Raw genomic sequence first — 20,045 nt, 5'->3', positions numbered from 1 at the left:
TCTCCAGGTCAAGGTTCGATTCGGGCTGTAGTGAAATCGAAGAAGTCATTTATAATACACAAAAGAATTAAAATAATCTAAACTATTTATCAAAAGCTCAGACTAAACATCTTGATTATATCTTAAAAAAAGATTTCGATTATTTATTTAAGAATATACATATTAGATACGGATATAAAGTTCTATAGCAGTATACATTATATTCGATCTAAAGCCTCTAACATTATGACGCTGTTGCCACGAATTACCTAGAAACATACAATTTTATATTAATGAATATTTATAATAATATTACGAATAAGCTGCAGTCCATTTAATACTACAAATGGTTTGAAGCATTCTCTCTCTTCTGCTCCTTATTTCTTCGCTGAAAGAAAGAAGAAGAGGAATGTTTTGAAGCATTTGTAGTGTTAAGTGGACCACACCTTTATTCGCATAATCTGCTTTCACAAAAGTAAGTATAAAGCCATCACAAAACTTACCACCATGCCGATATTGTTTGTAGTACCATCCTTGCATTTTTCTTCGCTTTCATCTATTACCATGTTCATGAACGGATCAAAGCCTCTCAATATCCCGACAACACGTCGACCACCGTTCAGTTTTACTGCAAGACAGTTTTAAGTGAAATCAGAGGGTTAAGAACAAGATGGTTATAGAAACGTATAACGATGGTTATATCGCTTTCCACGTGTATACTCTAAAGTGCATATCTTGTGAAAAATAATAATTTATAAAACTGTTTTAATTTAAATTGCTTATATTTGTGGTTAGTCTTCTTAGGAAAACTTTATATTACAGAAACAAAGTTGAAGTTTATTCTCTAAAAATAAACATTTTTAGAAAATACTTCTTTATCACAAGTGAAAGAAATCTTTGAGTGATACTGTTCTATGGTAACTAGTGCACACACGTAACGTGCGCCATAGAAATCCCAATTCCCAGGCAATAGGCATTAATGCTGTGCACATCAAACTTAACCTCTTTAGCGAGGCTTGAACAAGCTTAATCTTTCTCTTGGAGATGCAACTTCGACTTTATCAATACGTTCTTGCGCTATTACTTACGAGACAATTTTTTATCCATGTACCTGAAAAGGATACAGAAGTATTAGTGGATATATAACATAATGAACATGACATGTGTGCTGGAAACCAAACAACGCCGGTAGAGAGAGAGATCTCGCACCGGCTTGCGAAAAATATACTTTACTTCTTAAGCTCCGGGGGATGTGCTTTACTCATTTTCGATTATAGCGGCTGAGTCCTCAATTATCTGGATACACTGACACACAATTAGCAAAATACGCGACTACAAATTTAGCGAACCGGTCAGTTCAGTAATATCAGCTACCCGAGAATGGATGGATGAAGACGCACCGAGACCGAGGACCGAGGGGCGAGGAGATACACCGATGCACACACATACGAAAGAAAACGCACGTACACACGTGCGCTTGAAGTGGCTTCTGCCATCTTCGGATTCTAGAAGAGGACAGATATATATGATCTTATCTTTCTTTTTCTCGCGCACATAATTTGTAACAATTCATCAATTTTCTCTATTTTTTTACCTCGCGGAGTTGATCAAACTCGCACGATAATTGAAGAAGAGAAAAATAAAAAGTAAAAGAAAGAATGTATAAAATATTTTAACTAAAATAATAAAATAATAAAAATAAAATAACATATTGCGTAGAAAGCACTTAAAACTATAGAAATAGTGGAATTCACCAGATCAATACTTTGCTGCTTAATTAGAGATGAACAAAATAAAATACACAATCAATTAGAGAGAAAGACTTCGGTCTAGACTGGGATCTTGGGTAGCCTAATATTAATATATTGTACGAATTTTGTATACTTTTTCCAAACTCAGTTTTTGTTGGAACAATAAATTCATATTATACTTAAATAAAATATTATCCGTTAACAAATAGAGAATACTATATAATTCTCTCGAAAGAAAAAAAATGTAACGTTTAAACGCTAATCAGTCGGAATCGGACTTCGGAGAAGGTATCGAGAAACATATATAGAACACAATATCTCGGTTCAGTACGAGTTATGGGGGATCGTAACTTTATTTCCTTTCCTACAACATTGGTACAACATGAAATGAGCGCGTCGCTCGTATCTGCCAGATAATTGTCGACGTATAGCGTCTCCGCGTTCTGTCGCGCATCGCGATTTCGCGATCCTGCGCGTCTCGTCGGGTCATCGCGCCGATGAACGCCGAGACGCTATATCGGTACAAAATACAAGTAGGTACGCATGTGTTTATAAAAGTACAACATCAACTTTGTCTCTCGACCGCAAGAAATAATACTTCCCCTCGCACATCTCAGAAATGATCGCCACGCCAGATATAATGAACACCCGACAGTTTTCCTTCCCTCGTTAATGAATGGAGAATAAAAGAACGTTCAAGCGAAGGCTGACATCAAGATTGAGCTCAGAAGAATTCCGAAGGAGAATCTCTCGTGGATCGACGATGAAACGGAATTGCGATACAAATAGAATTACGCTACACGGAAAAATGAGTCGTTTAAGGCTTTTAATAGCAGCTGTTTCGATATTAAGAGCGTTACGTTTGGACAGAAGTATAAATTTATCTTTAACGCCGTAAAAAGAGTTCATAACACTTATATAAACATTCCGAAAGACGTGTGAAACCGAGAAGATCTTCGTAATGTTTCTTATTGTTGTTTCTCTGGTTTATATAATGTATTATATCACGGTGACACTTAGAATTACAATATTTTAGCGAGACATCCATATGCGCATGTCCAACAACGTATACATCAGAGTTCAACAACGTACATCGTGAAAGCGATGGAAATAAAGGTTCCGTAATCTCCATCGCACATTTAAATCGCTAATGTCCATTTCTTATGGCTTCTGTACACAGGACGCGGAAACGCTTGCCGCGCGGCAAGAAGCGACGCGGTAGCCAATAAACATTTGATTCTTACGGAAAAGCTACACGTTGATTGGCTACCGCTTCGCTTCTTGCCGCGCGGCAGAAGCCATTACCGATGTAGATTAACTTTCTAATCTCGATTTAACTTACCTTTACCTTTTTCTAGTTCTGAGAATTGAAAAAAGATAAAATGTAAGTTAAACCAAGATTAAAGTTAATCATGCATTGATAAAAATGAACGCGTCAATAGCGTTGCCCGTTCCTCCGTCTTTCGTCCGCTCTTTAAACCTTTTATTAAATGAAAAGCTGAGAAACGGACACCGAAGCGAACGGAATTCGCTAGATCGACTTATCGACTTATTAGTTCAATCACCGCGGTCAAAGGCGCGATTTTCGGTTCGCGATTAAAAATCATTTCCGGAAGAATGTGGACATTGTGTAGAAGCACTATTACGATTCGACTAACGACACAAAGGAAGAGCTTGCCTACCGAATTTCCTACGTAACGAAGCGCAAAGGAGCTCCGCGAGTCTACAATACAAAAATACTAGCACATCGATCCGAATTAATCGGCTAATTTCCGTGGAATGCCATGATAAGTGTTTTCAATGCGCGCACTTTGAAAAATGACATATTGAGAGCTAACGTCTATATAAATTGTCGATGAAAATGCGACTGGACCCAGGATCTACACATCATCTAACACATTCTTCGCTAGCAATCTCCGGACTGCTCTTCTGCAAACGTTACGTCCTCCTATCTCTTCTTACAGCTCGCATCGGGAAAGGAAAAGACGAAGAAATCGCTCAAACTTCAGTTTAACTTTAACCAACGTTCCGAAACGAATCTATATAAGTATGCGGGATGCATATCTCTTTTAATGATTCACGTCTGTGCATGGTGAAGGAGTTTTTACATTTATATTAAACGTGTGCAAAATTCTAAGATGGAACGGATTGGCACGGCGAATCGCGTGAGAGAACGACTCGCGAATATTTTTCGCATATCGTCCGTATATAGATATTTTTATACGGACTATAACTTCGCTTAAGTACTAGCAAGTTTTTCTCGATCATCCTATTCTGTATATACTCTCCAGGTGGATATCGGCTTGTCTTCTGTACATAAATATATGAAGAATATGTTCCGATATATGTTCTCACGAAGAGGTACATTCACAAAGTAATCCTCTTTCCTCAAGAAGTGTCAAGCTTCAGAAAGATAATTCATATAAAGAGTGACACTTTTTGGAAAACTATTGATTTATACTTCAACACACACACACATACACACAGAGTCGACGATCCTTTAATCCTTTTCGATTTTCTTGTATAACAACATTACCATCTTTATATTATACAATAAACGATGTACATCTTAATTTACACAGTTAAAAAATTAAGTATAACGCGCGCGAAGTAATCTTACGATTAGAGATAATTAGGATGTTGTACTTGAGACGCACATCGATTGCGGTAAGTACATGTGGCGCGACAAGAACAACCGATGAGAGATGAAATATACGTTAAAGATCTAAATACCTACACCGCGCGAACGTATATCCACGATATATATAGCGCACGGTGTGTCACTACACATTTTGCATCTCGCAATATTATATCGTCGAGGGAAGGCGGCACTAGATGCGCCGAATAATAAATATTAAGAAAATCTTTGGTCGTACGTGAAACGCGCGAACGAAGGCAGTGAGAGAGACTCTCGTGGCGCGTCCAAAAATAATACCTTTGGCAAAAACAAGGAAGCTCTCGGGTTCCGATTGGATTTAAAGTAACAAGGGGTATATGAAACCTGACATCTATATATAAAGTGCGATCTGTCGAATTACGCGGGTATATGCTTTAACGGTCCGCAAAGGGGCGCAAGACGTCTAAAAGAATCCTAGAGATTTACCGAAACGTGTAGGATGTCTTTTACACATCTTTACGGTTCTTTTTTAGACACGTCATACGCGGAGTTCTAGGCAACCCCTGGATTGTTGCATATATAGCGTATTTAAGGACACGCAGCTTGCAGATTGCAGCTTCAACGTGGCGTTCGGCTCGCGCTTTCTTGCAAAATTCTTTTGCCGATTACGCTAGTGGAATGTAGTTACGGTATTCGGATTTTGCGATAGTGTTTAATGGATCGGATTAATATACCGTCGCGACGGAAACGTGCCTCACATTTCGTTCGTTCATTTTATTTTATCGACGATAAACGTCACGTTTAACCTTTTCAATACCGAATTTTATAGGATTGCCTCGAGGATTGCTTATTATTACAGAACAAAATTGCTGAAACGTGTTTCCCAAAGATCGCTAAAGTGCGATATAAAATTAATGTATGAAATTTTCTTTCCAATAAAATGCCGATACAAAAGTTTCATTCTTCTCGTTATTATTTTCATTCGCATTAGAAATGTACGTATCGTGCCTGTTTAAGCCGACCAAGTGGTATTGAAAGGGTTAAACAATTTTTAATGACTAATCCACGATTTTTTGTTTTACGCGTGATTGACGTTTTTTACCGTGGGCGACAAACGTCATCCAGGAGTGCAATATCAAACCATCGTCTCTCGGAAGATCTTCACTGACGAGTCCGCATGCTTGGTATGCACGTATCTCGTTATCGTTCTGACGGCGTTGTTGTTATTGTTGTTAATGCCGTTGAGCAGCTCGCCGCTCCTCAGCCCGGACTTCGCCTCCGTCTGCATTTCCCTCGCCGTTTCTGCAGCCAGGAACGATAATATCCTTCTAAGCGACAACTGGTTACCATGTGCATTGTTGAAAAAAGAAACTAAATTGACGTCAAAAGAACTGAGGCTTTACGATGCTACTTGACGGGATTAATTTCGCGAGCGACTTAAACCGGAAGAATTTCCATGTTTCTTGAGTTAATTGACGTTAATTTACGAATCTCTTTTTATTGTCGAAAGAGACAATAAAATTATTCCGGAATTGGATCTCGTATTTTAATGCCACATGAAGATAATTCTTATTGTCGTTTCGCGTAGGAATGATACACAAAAGGACAATAAAAATTATTGAAACTATACAGATACATCTCCCTCAATGCAACAAACAATTATTTAAACACCAAGTGTACGAACAGTGGTCGGGTATGCGAGAAACCTGTATCGAAGACGGTCCATCAAAGACGCGTATCGTATTTGTATTTCGCACTGAGCTTCTCGTATATACCGAATGTGTTAGGATAGGTGGTTAATGACACTGCACTCGAGACGCAGCAACGCAGATCGCAGAAATAAAGCGCACCTGTTACGATCCTTACCGTGTCACTTTTCTCGAACAATCGCGCCACGACCCGCCGCAACATCGGCGACGTTTTGTCATTGTAAAAATTGCGATTATAACGTTACGAGAAAATTATCAAAGAGCGTGAAAGATATAACTGCGGCCACAACAGAAATGTAAGCAAGTAATACGTGAAAGATGAAAAATAAGCAGGATTATATTGCTGAATAGTCTAAAAAGACGTATAAATAGGCCGGATTTTTGTAAAAAAGTTGTTATCGACCGTTTACGTGGTGAAACGTGAGTGCGACGACACATTCTGAGAGAAAATGTCGAAAGGTCTGGGTGCAACGTAAGAGAATAGTATGTTATTATTTATACTCTCAAATTTTTTTTCCTCTCCACGGATCTGCCGTACTGCGCTCCACGATTGAGATTTGCGGCTGCCAGCGGTTATTGGAAGTGCGCAACGTGCGGAGCGGAAAATTAAATGAAAATATACACACGCTGTGTGAAGCAATAATCGATAAGTATAACCCCCGAGATTATAAAAGAGAAGTGCAGCAAAATCGCCATTCAATAGCAATATAGGTACACGTATAGGCGGTCGCGTCACACAATAATAAGACACACGTTAGCAAGTTTTTCTACGGGTCTCTATATATAATCTAAAACGGAAATTCGCTTTATTTAATCTCGAGATAAGACTTCGCAAATGGCCCGTATTTCCTACGAATTAATATAAATAATATATAATAGTAAATCTATAAATAATGTAATTGACAAATGTATTCTGCCGCATTTTGCTCGTGGCGATTCTGAATCATTGACGTTCGAGACATTTTCCGTACAGACTGCCTCGCGTATGTATATTTCTGACAAGAACATATCGGAAAAAAAAGGACGAGCAGGTTGCGTCATTCGTTATATTTTCGAAGGCCGCCAACAGAGTTTTTTCTCGCAATTTTCTTTCTTCGCGATTGCCGTGAGCGCAAGATGGCCAGCACGGCTCTTCGTCAAACTTAGAATTATATGGTTTGATCGCATTTTTTATTCAGGAAGAAACTGTAGCTGAAGGAAACAAATAAAGAAAGCACACGTTCACGTGTATGAAAAATAAATTTATATATTTTTATAAAATAGGGCACAAATATTTTATATATAGGCTCGTCTCGTCGACGAACTATTTACACTCGAACGGGAGGAATTCGCGATACATCCTAATCAGCCTATTCTACGCGGTAGAAAATAAAACAAAAATGCAGTACAACAGCGTCGGAATCTCCGAGCTCGATTCCGTCGGCCGCAGATTCGTCGTTTTAAAACTAGTATGGCAAATCGGAAACGATTGATAACGGATCCTCGGACAATTGTCGTACGCACAAATCCCACGGGCAGATCCGCCTCTCGGCATCGTTTCAGCGCGAACGGGGAGAGGTATAACGTTAAGTCACAATTGTCACGACATTACTCCATGTCTCGCCCACGTGGCAAGAATTCGAGCGAAACAGATCGCGACTGTAATCAAATACCAAAATTGCCGATCTATCGAACTGCCTATCATGTGTCATCCTTACGAAAAAAAAAACTTGGCTATTTCGTTCGCGATACATGTTCGGCGATGTGTTCTTCGTCAACGAAGACTCGCGGGGTGAAGCACCGACGAACCGAGGGTTACATGGAGTAATGCACGCTAACATCACAAGTTAAGCTCAAACTTCCCCCAAGTCGGGAAACTTTCGAGGGATCCCCTTTACGCCCGTTCCAGCTCGCGCAACGCGTCTAATGACTTCTCATCCGTTAGTTAAAACCTTGTTACGATGGCACGTTCGTTCGTACATAATGCCGGATGCTCGTAGCTGACGCTCTCCTGAAACTTTTCCCCGGACGATCAATTACGGTTACAACGTAACAATAATAAAAACGAACGAAGCAACCTCCGTCACCGTCGCTCTCGCGCGCGATTGATATCTCCGTCACATATATTAATATCTTCTCGCTTAACGGGCTAACAACGAATTTAGCTTTGGCAGTAGAGTCCACTTGGTCCACGCGCTCGTAAAGCAAATCCAGCGAATAGATCTGTTCTTGGCAAGGGCGCAGTACGTATAACAGTGATAATACGTTCGCGCGTATACTAGAAAGAAAATGTACTGGAAAGAAAAGAAAAGGGAGTTTTGCGATATTACCGTGAATTATTTCTCGTCACATCGTGGAACGAAAGTGATACGTACGCGAAACATTAGAACGGCACAGACGATACAACGGCAATACTATTCAATTACGAGAGGATAAATATGATTACATAATAAATAAAATCTTTCATATATATATGTATGTACACGTTATCTATAAATCTAAGATAAATTTTCGTAACAATTATATATATATATATATATATATATATACATATAGTATGCAACGTAAGGACATCTAATAATAATCAAGGACAAGAACACTGCGAGGTAATAATTTCCTTGAAAACGAGTACCTTAATGCGTATCAAGGATCTCGGCACACGATGGACTTTGTTTAAAAATAGCATAATAGGATAACGTAGCACTGCTCGCAAAAGTGCCTCGTATACTGGTAACGATCTCATCAGTCTGTACGTATTGTTTGACACTGTACAGCGACGTTAACTATATATCACTACTTTCATATGCACACGCTCTAAATAATGTAACATTACGTAACGTTGTTATACTAGTTATAAATTGTACGACTATAACAAGAGGAAACAGTTTTGTATATCACTCGGGTATTTCCTAAGAAATATGCGTAGAACATCAACATTTGGAGTGCCATGCACATGCAGAACTTCGTTTCACATCGATATATGTTTCTCGCGACATGCACGAGGTCGGGTACGAAATTCATCTTTCACGACCGAACGCGAGGCGTAAGCGAGAAACCGTTAATAACTAAAATTGTATCCTTCTCTTTCCACGTCACGCTTAGGTCACTTTAAAACGTCAACGGCAATAAATACACAAAATGCGATTCCTTCAATGACCATTCGTACAATCTACAAATCAAGAAACGTATTGGATTCACGATTAATTAGCCACATTGTCAACAAAAACAATAATGTATACACCATGTGAAAATAAATTATAGTCGTACACTAAGCGATGATGACTAACGCTATCTCGATCACTACTTAGCACATCGAGAAAACAGCACGAAGACAAGGAAATAAAGTTTATGAAAGGAATACTTTATGTAAGTAGAAAAAAGGGTGTACCCCCCCCCCCCAATTGCTATCACGGCGATGGCAATTGTTGCATCTGAGACAAATCAAGAACAGAGAAGTCTCACTTTGACAAAGAGCCATATCCGCGCGATATTTTCCAATAGAAAAAGCCGTCGATATTTCTCTGTTCTCGGTTCAGCGTGGATACAACAATACGATAAATAAACAAGGAACATAATACACAAACTCTCTAAGTGCAGACTAAAGCGAATCCTCAGGATATTACACAACACTTTCTACACCTAGTCCGCTTCCCGCTAATGTTGTTCTTTCTAATCTTGTACCGTTTAGTAGCTCTGTAAGCTTTTAATTTAAGATTTTCTGCGTGATCACTGATATTAATATTATCCTGGCTATGCGTCGAATTGGTTTTCGTCGAGTTTTTCGAGGTGCACGTCTTGCTCTCACAATTTATCATCTCTGCGTCGTGACTTACCGTTTGTATATCTGGGCATATTTTTATCACATGGCTGTCGCAATCTTGATTTCTGAGATAGTACAAGTGATTCTCAAGTGATTCTCGATGACCTCGACACATCCAGGACGTCTTGAGGAGGTCCAGAAGATGTCCCTCGATATATTGAGGGGGACTTGAGGACGTCTGAGGCTTTATCTCTGTGCCAGTCTTCCGGTACGGCGTATCGTTGATTTCCACGTTTATTCTGTTCGGATTCGTGTCAGTTTTATCGCGTCTTCTTCGCAATGCTTGAGAACTCGGTGGATTTTCCAACAGAATTTCGGTGACATTTTTGAAACAAGATTCATCCGGAACGTCCCGTTCCACGGTCAATTTATCATTCGTCCTATCGGGAATAACGTCCTTCACGTAAAATGTGTCTCTCACGAGAACTTGCGCTTCTATTATTTGACATTTCGTCTCCTTGCACATATCGCATTCGTCCTCAATGAATTTTTTATTATCCTCTTCGAAGTACAAGTCTTTACTCGATACCGACTCGTGGCCTTCCGAGTATGCGTTACTCTCCTTTCCTACTATTCTATCTGTACTCAGGCTCAATCTGTTGCCCTCTTCTTCATCCGTCTTGTCGCAAATCTCATCCGACTTTTCCGAACTCACAGCCTCGCCGCTCAGCGTTTTCGTCCGACCATCCGAGTATGTGCTCAATTTGTTTTCCGAATAATTACTCAATCTGTCATCGTGGAAGTACACAGAGCTCGCATTCGACTCGAAGTTACTCGCATTTATTATAGCTATTCGTGGTATGATCAAATCGGGCGGTAAACCGTCGACGATGTCCGGGGGACTCGAATTCGAGGAAGATCGGTTCGCAAAATTACTGAAGGAATGGTAGCCCTGCTGACCCTTGCTCTGGATCCAAGCCTCCGTTAAAACGTGAGAACGTTGCCACGACACGTCGCTGTTACATCTGTTTTTCCTTACGCACCACTGCTGATCGTCGGCATCAGGCCAAGAACGCAAATGGCACTCGCTGGGACTCCTCTTGATATCCGAAACTACTTCCAGATCCGAATCCTCGTTCTTATTTTGCACAATCAGTTCTAATCTGGACTTCAGTAAAGCCGGCGACACGGCTCGGTCAATGTGTCGCCTCGACGCGTTCGACGTTTGAGTTGACCGCGGTATCGACGTCGCGTTGTCACTGCCGATGTGATCGATAAATGGATCTGGGACCTCTCCGGAGGCCGTCAGCGCGTTCGGACTCGGACTGTCCATACTATCTGGCGTGTAAGGATCGTGCTTAACAGGTATTGCGTGCAACAGATTAGACGAACGGTCAATAACGCGCGCGTTAGCGTAACTATTACAATCAGGCAACATGGACAACAACTCCAGGTAACTGTTGGGCACTCGGAAGCAAAACTCAGGTGCAATTGGCAAGTAGCAGCAGCCTATCATACCTGCGTCCGAGATGAGATTAGCCTTCAAGTAGACTGGCTGTAAATGGCAAAAAAAAAGGTAACGAACCTTTATGTAATTATCGTGCGTCATGGCGAGAAGATAAAACGATATATGAAGGGTGATATGTGAATTGTATCGTAGGATTCTATGGGAGAGGTAGACGGCCTCAAACTAACGTTCTGTCTTCATTCAAAGGGATAATGACATACCACAGTAATGTACTTTTCAATCTGTTGACTTTGTCGATGGGACAATTATCAAACATACGCGCAAAACTTTAAAGAATCACATTCTGAAGTGTCGTAATATAATCATACAAACAATTATTTTTTCCAAGTATATGAAAATTATAATATTTTTTTTAGATATTTAAAGTTTTATATATCTCTCTCTACACAATTCTACCAATGTCTGTAATATTGTGTTTATATATTATAACATTGCTCGTAGATTACATAATCATTAATAATTAAGTCTAATATATTGCAAAATAATAAATTATAATAGATACAATTAATTAATAACACAGCCTATTTTGTGTATATCAATATTCATTTTCTGTAACATAATGTTCGCAAAATTAAAAATCATCAGCTGTTAACACTGTTATTACCGCTTTTTATTACATTATCATGTAGCAACAAATATTGTCGTTGCGTAACCAAAATATTTATGTATTGTGTATAATGTAATAATGTTGTTCAGCATTAGAAAGAAAAATACAAGAGGCGTTACAATGCGTATTGATAATAATTAGATTGAAAAAGTACAATATATTGTTCTATGATAACGATAGCGAAGCTGATAAGATATATGAGAGTAAGAGAACAGAGTTTCAAAATAATGTAGAAGTAAAATACTTCGGGATACTACGTGTGTGAAGGTGCTACATTAAACAAGCCCCTATATGTTTATTGTCGAGATAACGGAGTACCAACAGAATCAAGAGACGTGAAAGAGATGTAGGGGATTTCAGATAAGAACAGACAGACAGTTCATAGATAGGTACCTTAGTGCTTAAAGATTCATTCGAAACTCCAGAAAAACAGGCTGCACCATAATAATTGAAAGAATAGTTTATCAGAATAAGAACTAGGCAGCGTGTAAGTATATGTTTCCAGCATAATAAGTAAAAAAAAAAATGACGCAGTATCGCTTCATAAACGTAAGAGAAAGATGCTGATTGGAAAACTTTTAATCTTACCTTGTGATCACCCATACACGTAGTCGAGCCGATTATACCGTATTCCACCGCCTCAGAATCATCAATCTGTTGCAAAAGAACACAAAAGTTACATTAGACTAACAAATTCTACAATTCAATTTTAGAATCGTTTTTGTATCGATCGCGAATATAAATTCCACAGAAGTACGTACGTCTTGGACTAGCGTTTTCGCAGTGGGGCTCAATAAAACCCGATCGCACCAAGCTGGCACTCTCGTTTGCATGTAATTTACAGGCTCGTTAATATCCTCTTGAAACGGGTAACTTGGTACGAAGCTGATTGGAAACTCGAACAACCTTCCTTCAAAGTCTCCTAGTTCTTTATCATACTCGCGTAACTGCATAAATATTAATAAATTTTATTATTGGCATTCTTATCTATCGATTGAATATGGATATCGTATCACGTACATATATGAATAAATGAGACGTATAACTTACCCATTCACCGCCATTTTTCATGAAAACATTCTGATGTTCGTAGTGAGAAAATTCCTTTTTGCCTAACGTTAATATGAGATCGTCGTCTCTATTGTGAAATTGCAATTTCGAAATATTTCCCTTATTTGATAACTTCCTTTCTTGAGTATCTTCCGTCAGTTTCTATTAAAGACAAATTAAAATGCTGTAATACGTTGGACTTTAATATATATTCATTTCATTGATATGTAATAATATATATTTATATAATACACAAAGTAAAAAGCATCGCTAAAGGTTGTATCGCTGAATAATGTTGCTTTCAACAATAATATACCAATTTATTTGTAAAAATTTAATATGATCTCAAGAGTTTCTCATATATTTGTCTCTAATTTCTTCCTTGCTTTTTATCGAAAAATTTTATCGTCGAATGCTGACGAGTCTTACCTTTATTACACTTGCTGTATCTGTCCTAAAATTAAAGTCACCAAATAAAAAATACGGCACATTCGGATACTTGTCATTATGAAATCTATCTAACGTGTGCTCGAGTGCTCTTCTGCGCGTTTTACTGTATACCGATGGAAACTGTAAAGAAATTGTTAAAATAAGATAAACAGAAAATTAAAGCAACACGTGTATGAGATGACAGTCGCAAAAATTTCTCACCATCTCCATAGCAATAAAATTGCTCGCGTCATGAAATAAATGTATGTTTATGAGATCAAAAACTGTTCCACTAATACTCCATCGGGTGCGCAGAAAACCCTTTCTGGACCATTTGCATTCTGGGAAGAATTCTTGAGGAAACTTAGCTTTCTCTTTGGTAGTAACCGCTTCTATGTTGCCCGAATGGACTTCTTTCCCACTTACGGGTACAAAAGTACACTCTAAAAAAAAAATTGCATAATAATTTAAACAATGTTGCACATATTTCTCGAGAGCTATCCCTCATAAAGTAACGTGTAACGTACCATTAAAATCCCACAATAAAACATCACTCAAGGACTCGTGCACGAAGTAGAAATTCCCTAGAGCCTACAAAAGAATCTTGATAATAAATATTGCTTCGTTTAAAGTAATTGAACATTCGCTAGAAAGTATATCCCACGACTCACCGTGAAATGTTCAGCGGATGAATAATCCTCGTCGAGGTATACCCTAATTTTGTCAAACAACCTTAACTCCTCCGACGACATGAGTAATCTGTAAATATAACAAGTTTCGCGTCGCGTTAAGTTATACGGTGGAAAAGCACAAGCTTTAGATGGAAATCTCTTATAAATACATTTTTCAAACAACTCTTTTTTTATATGTACAAAAAATATATGGCGTTCTCCCCCGTCAATATCATCGTCATACAATCAGCAGTTATCTTTTGAAGTGGCTCACTCAACTATAGAGCCACGCGTGACGCGTCTATTTTTATTCCTTTCCACCAGTTATGCGTTAAATCATTTTCAATATCATATATGTGGAAAGAGAAAGCTATATGTTTTGGTATATTTATAAAAGGTTTAGATATAATACAATGACGAAGATCATAAGTTAAAACGTTATAGATACAGATCGAAATATTTTGCAAAAACAACATCAGGCGAGTTGCGTACAGGATCTTATCTTAATAATTTAATTATAGCCAAATATTATAGCTCTTGGAAACCTTCCAAGAAGCATCGATAATAAGATTATAACATGACGCCTTCGGAATCTACGAAAGGTTCGTTCTACGCACAGCGTGCGACTTATCGTGCCGCGTATGAAAATTTGTTGCGCGTTTCATTGAAAGTGACAACAATGTGACGACGGGTACACCCGTGTTTTCATTTCTATATCGCGGAGAGAAAAGTCGGACGCGAGTCGAACCTGGAACGAAGAACGTGACATTTACCTAACAAAGTCCTCCACGTGCCTCATGCTCTGCTCGTAATTCTTTCCACCTACTTCTTGGCAGTGCAGCGCTATAAATTTCGGATCCAGCCTCGATATGGTCTGAAAAAGGAATCTGCTCGTAAAACAAACAGGCCGGCGCGGCGGCGCGTCGAAGGGTACCGGCGCGCGGCGCGGCGGTAAAAAGCCGCGCACGGGGGATGTTACTTACGGATAAAAACTCTTCCGTCCATATCTTCAGCATGACACTAGGCTGCAAGAAGAGAATCGCTCGTATCAATCTATGAAATCCTTCATACTTGGTGCACTTTAAAGAAAAGCTTAATGAGATGTTCGAGGACGCGCGGATATATTAATAGATCGTTAACGTCACGCGCAAGGATACATTGGCGGCGCACCACCAACCCCCACGAGACGCGACGACAAAAAACTCTCGGCGCAGGCCGCCGCCGCCGCGCCGGGAGAGTTCTTTTCTCCCCGTTTCGCGCAAATGACGATACGGATAATCGATCGCGGTAACGGAGAGCCCACGAGCCCACGAGAAAACTGTGGCTGGTATATCAACCGAGAAAAGTATCAACAAGCGTATACGCGAGAGTCGATATCGGGCCACGCGTTGTCCCCCACCAACCCTTCCGTCCGCGATGCCGGCGGCGTCCGGCGTCCAAAGATTATCGCGGCTTCTCCGTTCGCGCCAGATATTCCATTCCGTTTCCGTTGTGCCGAACACAATTCGCGCTTACGTCGCGTTAAAAGTTTATTTACACGACGTTTCTTCTCGACAGGCCGGAAAATCGATACCAGGAATGCGAAGCGCGCTAGAAAACGCTTTGAGGGGCGAATCTCTCAATCGATCGTTCAACGAGAACTCCTCTTTCGTCGTCTCGACGTTTCGTCTCGTTCGATGCTTCTCGAATCGACGGAGGACAAGGGAAACCTATATCTCGAAAACTTCTTCTCGAGTTACGTAATCCCGCCGACGATTCGTCTCGCGATACCGCATTATCGTTTATCTTACGAGAGAAATTATCACAAAACACGTATACATTCACGTTTGTCAAACGCGTGGAAGTGCCAACGACGAGAAAACAGCAAGAGGTAAGAAGCGTGCCCGAAAACCGTTCCGAAATTTCTTGCCCTTAGAAACAAAGAGCTTTCTGATAAAAATCCTCAGAAAGAAACTGATGAATGATTTCAGGTTCGAGTATCGGACGCTTCTACGTGTTACGATATTTTGGAGCCTAGGTATATGTAGGATCACTGGGAGGCGAATCCTGGGGGGGGGGGGTATTTTGGTATTAAAACACTCCCTTTGAAATAAAAAAAAAAAAACAATCTTGCTGGATCTGTTTTAAAAATTTAGGGGGAAAAAACAAAAAATAAAAAAAAAATAAAAAAATTAAAAATGAGATCAGAAGTTTCGTTCTCATCGTCGAGCTTGGAGTAAAAGTTAAACGAGTGTTTTAATAACAGAACACTCCACTTTCAAATAAAAAAAATCAATTTTATTGGATCTGTTTTAAAATAGGAAAAAATACAAAAAATAAAAAAAAAAGTAAAAATGGGATCAGAGAAGTTTTTACTATATTCTCGTTGTTGATCTTGGAGTAAAAGTAAAAGTTAAGCGTGATACTAATTGTAAGAAAAATATCGAACCGAATAATTTTGCCCCAAAACACCCCCCTCCCCATTGACGTCAAGAATTTGCCGTTATATAGAATTATATAATATATTTTGAATCCAGGTGGATAAACGTTGAAATGATGACACCGAAATTCCAAAACTTCTAAATGTCGGGAGCATCAAAAGGTCGCATTTCGTGATTTACACGCGAACTTTCGGCGAGTACGAAACGTCACGGATCACGGCAGATTCACGAGGGCTAACGAACGCGATGCTCGTGTCGAAATGATATACGCCGCATAATTAAAACACGTGGAGAAAGACGAGAATTTTGGTGAGGCCGGGAGAGTACGCGACGGGATCGAACGGAGCGGGGTCTTCGAATTTCGCCGCGGACCGACTTTCTCAACCGAACTGTGGACTACCTAAAACGAGAAGCCGATCGCCCGGCACGTGTGCGAGCGCGAGTGCGATCCGTGTTGCGCGTACACGCGAATATACGAAAAATCCGAGGCCGACCAGCGCGCGGCATCCGGCAGGTAAGGCGCGAGAGGAGAGCGGAGGCGAGGCGACGCGACGCAACGCCCGGCGGCAAGTAGGTCGTGTATCGCGTGGATAAATAATCGCGCGAAATCGACGAGAGCGCGCGCGAGCGCGCGCGATCGATCGGCCGGCTGTCGGCCAGCCGCGCCTCGGAGCTCGGAGCCTCGCAGTCCTCGCACATCGGGGCCCGGGCCGCCCGGGGGGCACGAGCGACGTCGACGACGCACATTGCACACGCACGTACCTCTTCGAAGATGCTGCCGACGTTCGCGGTGACGAGGAGAACCGGGACGCCGTTGCCCGCCATTCTCGCGCTCCGCTCGCCTGCTTCTGGAGCTCTCTCGGGTCAGTCGGGGGGGTCCTCGACCCGACGTCGCTCTGGTCCCGAGTCCCGAGGGCGCGCGATCGTCGGCACCGCGAGACGGCTGCGTCGTTAGAGACGGCGACGATGACGACTCCGGAATCGCGGTCTGTCGACACTCGAGCCGCGCCGCGCCGCACCGCACCAGCACCGAGCACCACACTGACGAGTGACGACGGCGACGGACGAACGGAACACTGGCGCTCGTCGACACTCGCGGGCTCGCGGCTCGCGGCCGCCCGACGATCGACGGCGGTCGCGCACCGCGCACGTCGCTCGCGCGTCCTACTCGCGCACTGCTAACGGGCTCGCTCTATCGGTCGGTCCGTCCGAGCTCTCTCTTCCGTCTCCGCTGTCAGCCGCTCGATCCTCTTCTCACTGCTTCTCACCGGCCTTCCTCCGATCTCACCGTCGCGACGCCGCGATCGTTGTCGGCCGTTGTCGCGCACCTTTCGGGGAAAGCGCAGCGCCGCGTGAGAGATAATAAACACAGATAACGCGCGCGCCGCGCGCCGTTAGGCGACGAGTACGAGGAGCAAAGTCATCCCCCGCGCCGCGAGGAAGCCGCTCTCGCGCACCGCGCGACCTCGACGCTGCCGCGCCGCTGGCCGCGAGTACGTACGCATTGTCGGAACGGTTCGGAACGCGCGGGCAGGCGAGAAAGAATGCAAACGAATGCGGCGGTGGGTGGTGGGTCGTGGCCCGTGGGTCCCCTCGTTCGTTCCTTCCTTCCTTTCTTGCGTCTCCCGCGAGCTGCACGTTGCGTTGCGTCGCGGCGCGGCGTTGCGAGAGAGAAAAGCCGCGCGCGCGATAAATATATCCCTCTATCGGCCGCGACGGAGGCCACGCCTACCGCGGACGTCAATAGGCAGGGCCGTGCTCGTCGCGCGCGTGTCGCTGGCGAACGTGCGTGCCGGCGCGGCGGGCACGCGTGCGGCCTGAGGCCGGGCCGAGGGCACCCGCCGAGAATCGCCGATTTTTCTCCTAACGGGCTAACGAGTAAAAAAAGACCGGTGACGTTGAGATGATCGCTGCTGGACAAAAAAAATTCAAGGGCGTTTGAATAACGGAGGCACAAAGAGGTCGGTCGGGCGTTTATCTCTTGTTAGTAAATAAAGTTTCTAATTCGACTTGAAGAGTCAATACAGGCGAGAGTAACAAAGTTGAGAGCGCGCACCGCATCGTTGAGATAATAATAATTTGCTCGAGTTAACGGAGACGATCGTTATCTGAGTGAATAAATACTGCAAAATATTGCAAACAAAAATAGCCGAGTAGGAGAGATAGAGTGAAAAATAAAATGTAGAAAAAATATATAATTCGACGATCATATAGACGAGGAAAGTTTTTTTCGTTAAAATATTTATTTTATTAATTGAATCTCTCGGCTCTCTCTCTCTGCGGAAAAAAAATATCGGAGTCGTCTACTGGGTGCGACTTGGGAAATAAGAAGCCCGCACGCTCCGCGTCCGCAGCGTATTACGGCATTATCGTCGTAACTCCGCGTATAACTCGTCGCGAAATATGGTCGTGTCGCAACCGCGATATCGGCAGGTGACAAATATCAATGGACCAATCGACAGGGATCGATACTTTCCAGCATCGGCCATCGGCCAGCGTGCCGCTGGCCATTTCTGGCCGCGGCCGGAGGATGACATAGCGGGGCTTTTACGCGCGCGAGCGGCGATCGGCGTTATCGGTGAACGGCCAAATACGTCTCTCCCTCTCTCTCTCTCTCTCTCTCTCTCTCTCTCTCTCTCTCTCTCTCTCTCTCTCTCTCTCTCTCGTTCACCTCGGCTCTCTCATCGGGAAAAATCCCCGACGGGGGATTCGGGGATCGCGGATCCGCGGCGATTTACTCACCGGGTAAATTTCGAATATACGCGCTTTCGGATGCAACGTCGATCTCTCGGAGATCTTCTCCGGAGAACCTTGAATCACGCGAATCCCACGACGATCGGGAACGTCATGCCGAATATTTATCGGCGTACGTGTACGGGCGCGATAGTGCCGTGCGTTTAATGCGTTGCGTTGTGTTTGATGAGTAAAATTGAAGATCGACGCGATGACTGGAAAAAAGAAAGGTCTCTTTTAAAAAACGCCTCGTTTACGCGCGATTTTATAATGGAGATGAGGGACTATTCTAACGTTTTTTTTCTATCTGAAAGATTCCGCATGAGGAAAAAATTAATGTAACTGCGAGAAACGCGTTCTGAAAATAGGAAATGGTTACGCTGATGCGTCCTCTTTCGAGTTTAAATTTGCATGTGATTTTTTTCAGTTTGCGCGGATGTAAAGTGCGTCCTTTTTCGTTGTAACAATTTTTATTACGGGAACTTTTCCACAGCGTACAAAAAATGCGAAAGAGTATTTTATATACACGTCGCGTAAAAATTATTTTATGAAAAACTCATTTTATGTAAATTAGTAAAACGCTAAATAACGTAATTCAATTACGATTATAAGGACAATTTTGATCAAACATAATATTTAACTTTTAAACCTCGTTCGTTATATCGTGTTACATCTTTATTAATATAAATACATGTTAACGCGTATAAAATACAATGTATCTGCAGTAACTTGTTAAATTGTGCTTTTTCCATCACTTTTTATATTCTTTTATACTTTTATAGTTATATCTTTTACAGAGTCTTATACTTCTT

General features: G+C 41.8%; 2 protein-coding genes across 6 annotated transcripts in view; both read right to left on the bottom strand.

Annotated features, from left to right (window-relative positions):
- Positions 1 to 115: 115 nt before the first annotated feature.
- Positions 116 to 1,395, bottom strand: Snrpg (small nuclear ribonucleoprotein G). 2 transcript variants are annotated; one of them, XM_077410864.1, is made up of 4 exons: positions 1,213 to 1,390; positions 1,068 to 1,090; positions 483 to 607; positions 116 to 248 (listed from the first exon to the last, which is right to left on the bottom strand). In XM_077410864.1, exons 1-4 carry the CDS (start codon positions 1,242 to 1,244, stop codon positions 198 to 200), a joined length of 231 nt encoding a protein of 76 aa, XP_077266990.1. In that variant the 5' UTR covers positions 1,245 to 1,390; the 3' UTR covers positions 116 to 197. The 2 variants fall into 2 exon arrangements, with proteins under 2 accessions (XP_077266990.1, XP_077266991.1); XM_077410865.1 differs by having other exon boundaries at positions 227 to 367; positions 1,213 to 1,395.
- Positions 1,396 to 2,047: 652 nt separating this feature from the next.
- Positions 2,048 to 20,045, bottom strand: part of 5ptasei (inositol polyphosphate-5-phosphatase A) — a 39,372-nt gene continuing 21,374 nt past the window's right edge. The window contains exons 1-12 of one of the 4 annotated variants that reach the window (XM_077410789.1): positions 17,263 to 18,327; positions 15,064 to 15,105; positions 14,854 to 14,954; positions 14,081 to 14,168; positions 13,937 to 14,000; positions 13,632 to 13,852; positions 13,410 to 13,550; positions 12,981 to 13,142; positions 12,692 to 12,877; positions 12,519 to 12,584; positions 9,869 to 11,350; positions 2,048 to 5,649 (exon numbers count right to left, since the gene is read on the bottom strand). In XM_077410789.1, coding sequence (XP_077266915.1) covers positions 5,608 to 5,649; positions 9,869 to 11,350; positions 12,519 to 12,584; positions 12,692 to 12,877; positions 12,981 to 13,142; positions 13,410 to 13,550; positions 13,632 to 13,852; positions 13,937 to 14,000; positions 14,081 to 14,168; positions 14,854 to 14,954; positions 15,064 to 15,105; positions 17,263 to 17,325 — 2,658 coding nt within the window. In that variant the 5' untranslated portion in view covers positions 17,326 to 18,327 and the 3' untranslated portion in view covers positions 2,048 to 5,607. Of the gene's footprint in view, positions 5,650 to 8,029; positions 11,351 to 12,518; positions 12,585 to 12,691; positions 12,878 to 12,980; positions 13,143 to 13,409; positions 13,551 to 13,631; positions 13,853 to 13,936; positions 14,001 to 14,080; positions 14,169 to 14,853; positions 14,955 to 15,063; positions 15,106 to 17,262; positions 18,348 to 20,045 lie in introns of those variants that run through there. The other 3 variants (XM_077410788.1, XM_077410786.1, XM_077410787.1) reach the window with 3 other exon arrangements.

The sequence above is a fragment of the Temnothorax americanus genome, unplaced genomic scaffold, assembly GCF_048541705.1.
Source record: "Temnothorax americanus isolate GAGA-0224 unplaced genomic scaffold, ASM4854170v1 Scaffold29, whole genome shotgun sequence".
NCBI lineage: Eukaryota > Metazoa > Arthropoda > Insecta > Hymenoptera > Formicidae > Temnothorax > Temnothorax americanus.
Note: the sequence above shows the minus strand (reverse complement) of the source record. Positions and strands in the feature narration are given on the sequence as shown.

Coding starts and splice junctions, on each gene's coding strand:
- Snrpg (XM_077410864.1), bottom strand. CDS start 1,244: ATGAGTAAAGCACATCCCCCGGAGCTTAAGAA. Junction 608..1,067: donor CATGGATAAAAAATTGTCTC/GTAAGTAATAGC, acceptor ACTGTCTTGCAG/TAAAACTGAACGGTGGTCGA. Junction 249..482: donor CAAACAATATCGGCATGGTG/GTAAGTTTTGTG, acceptor GTATGTTTCTAG/GTAATTCGTGGCAACAGCGT.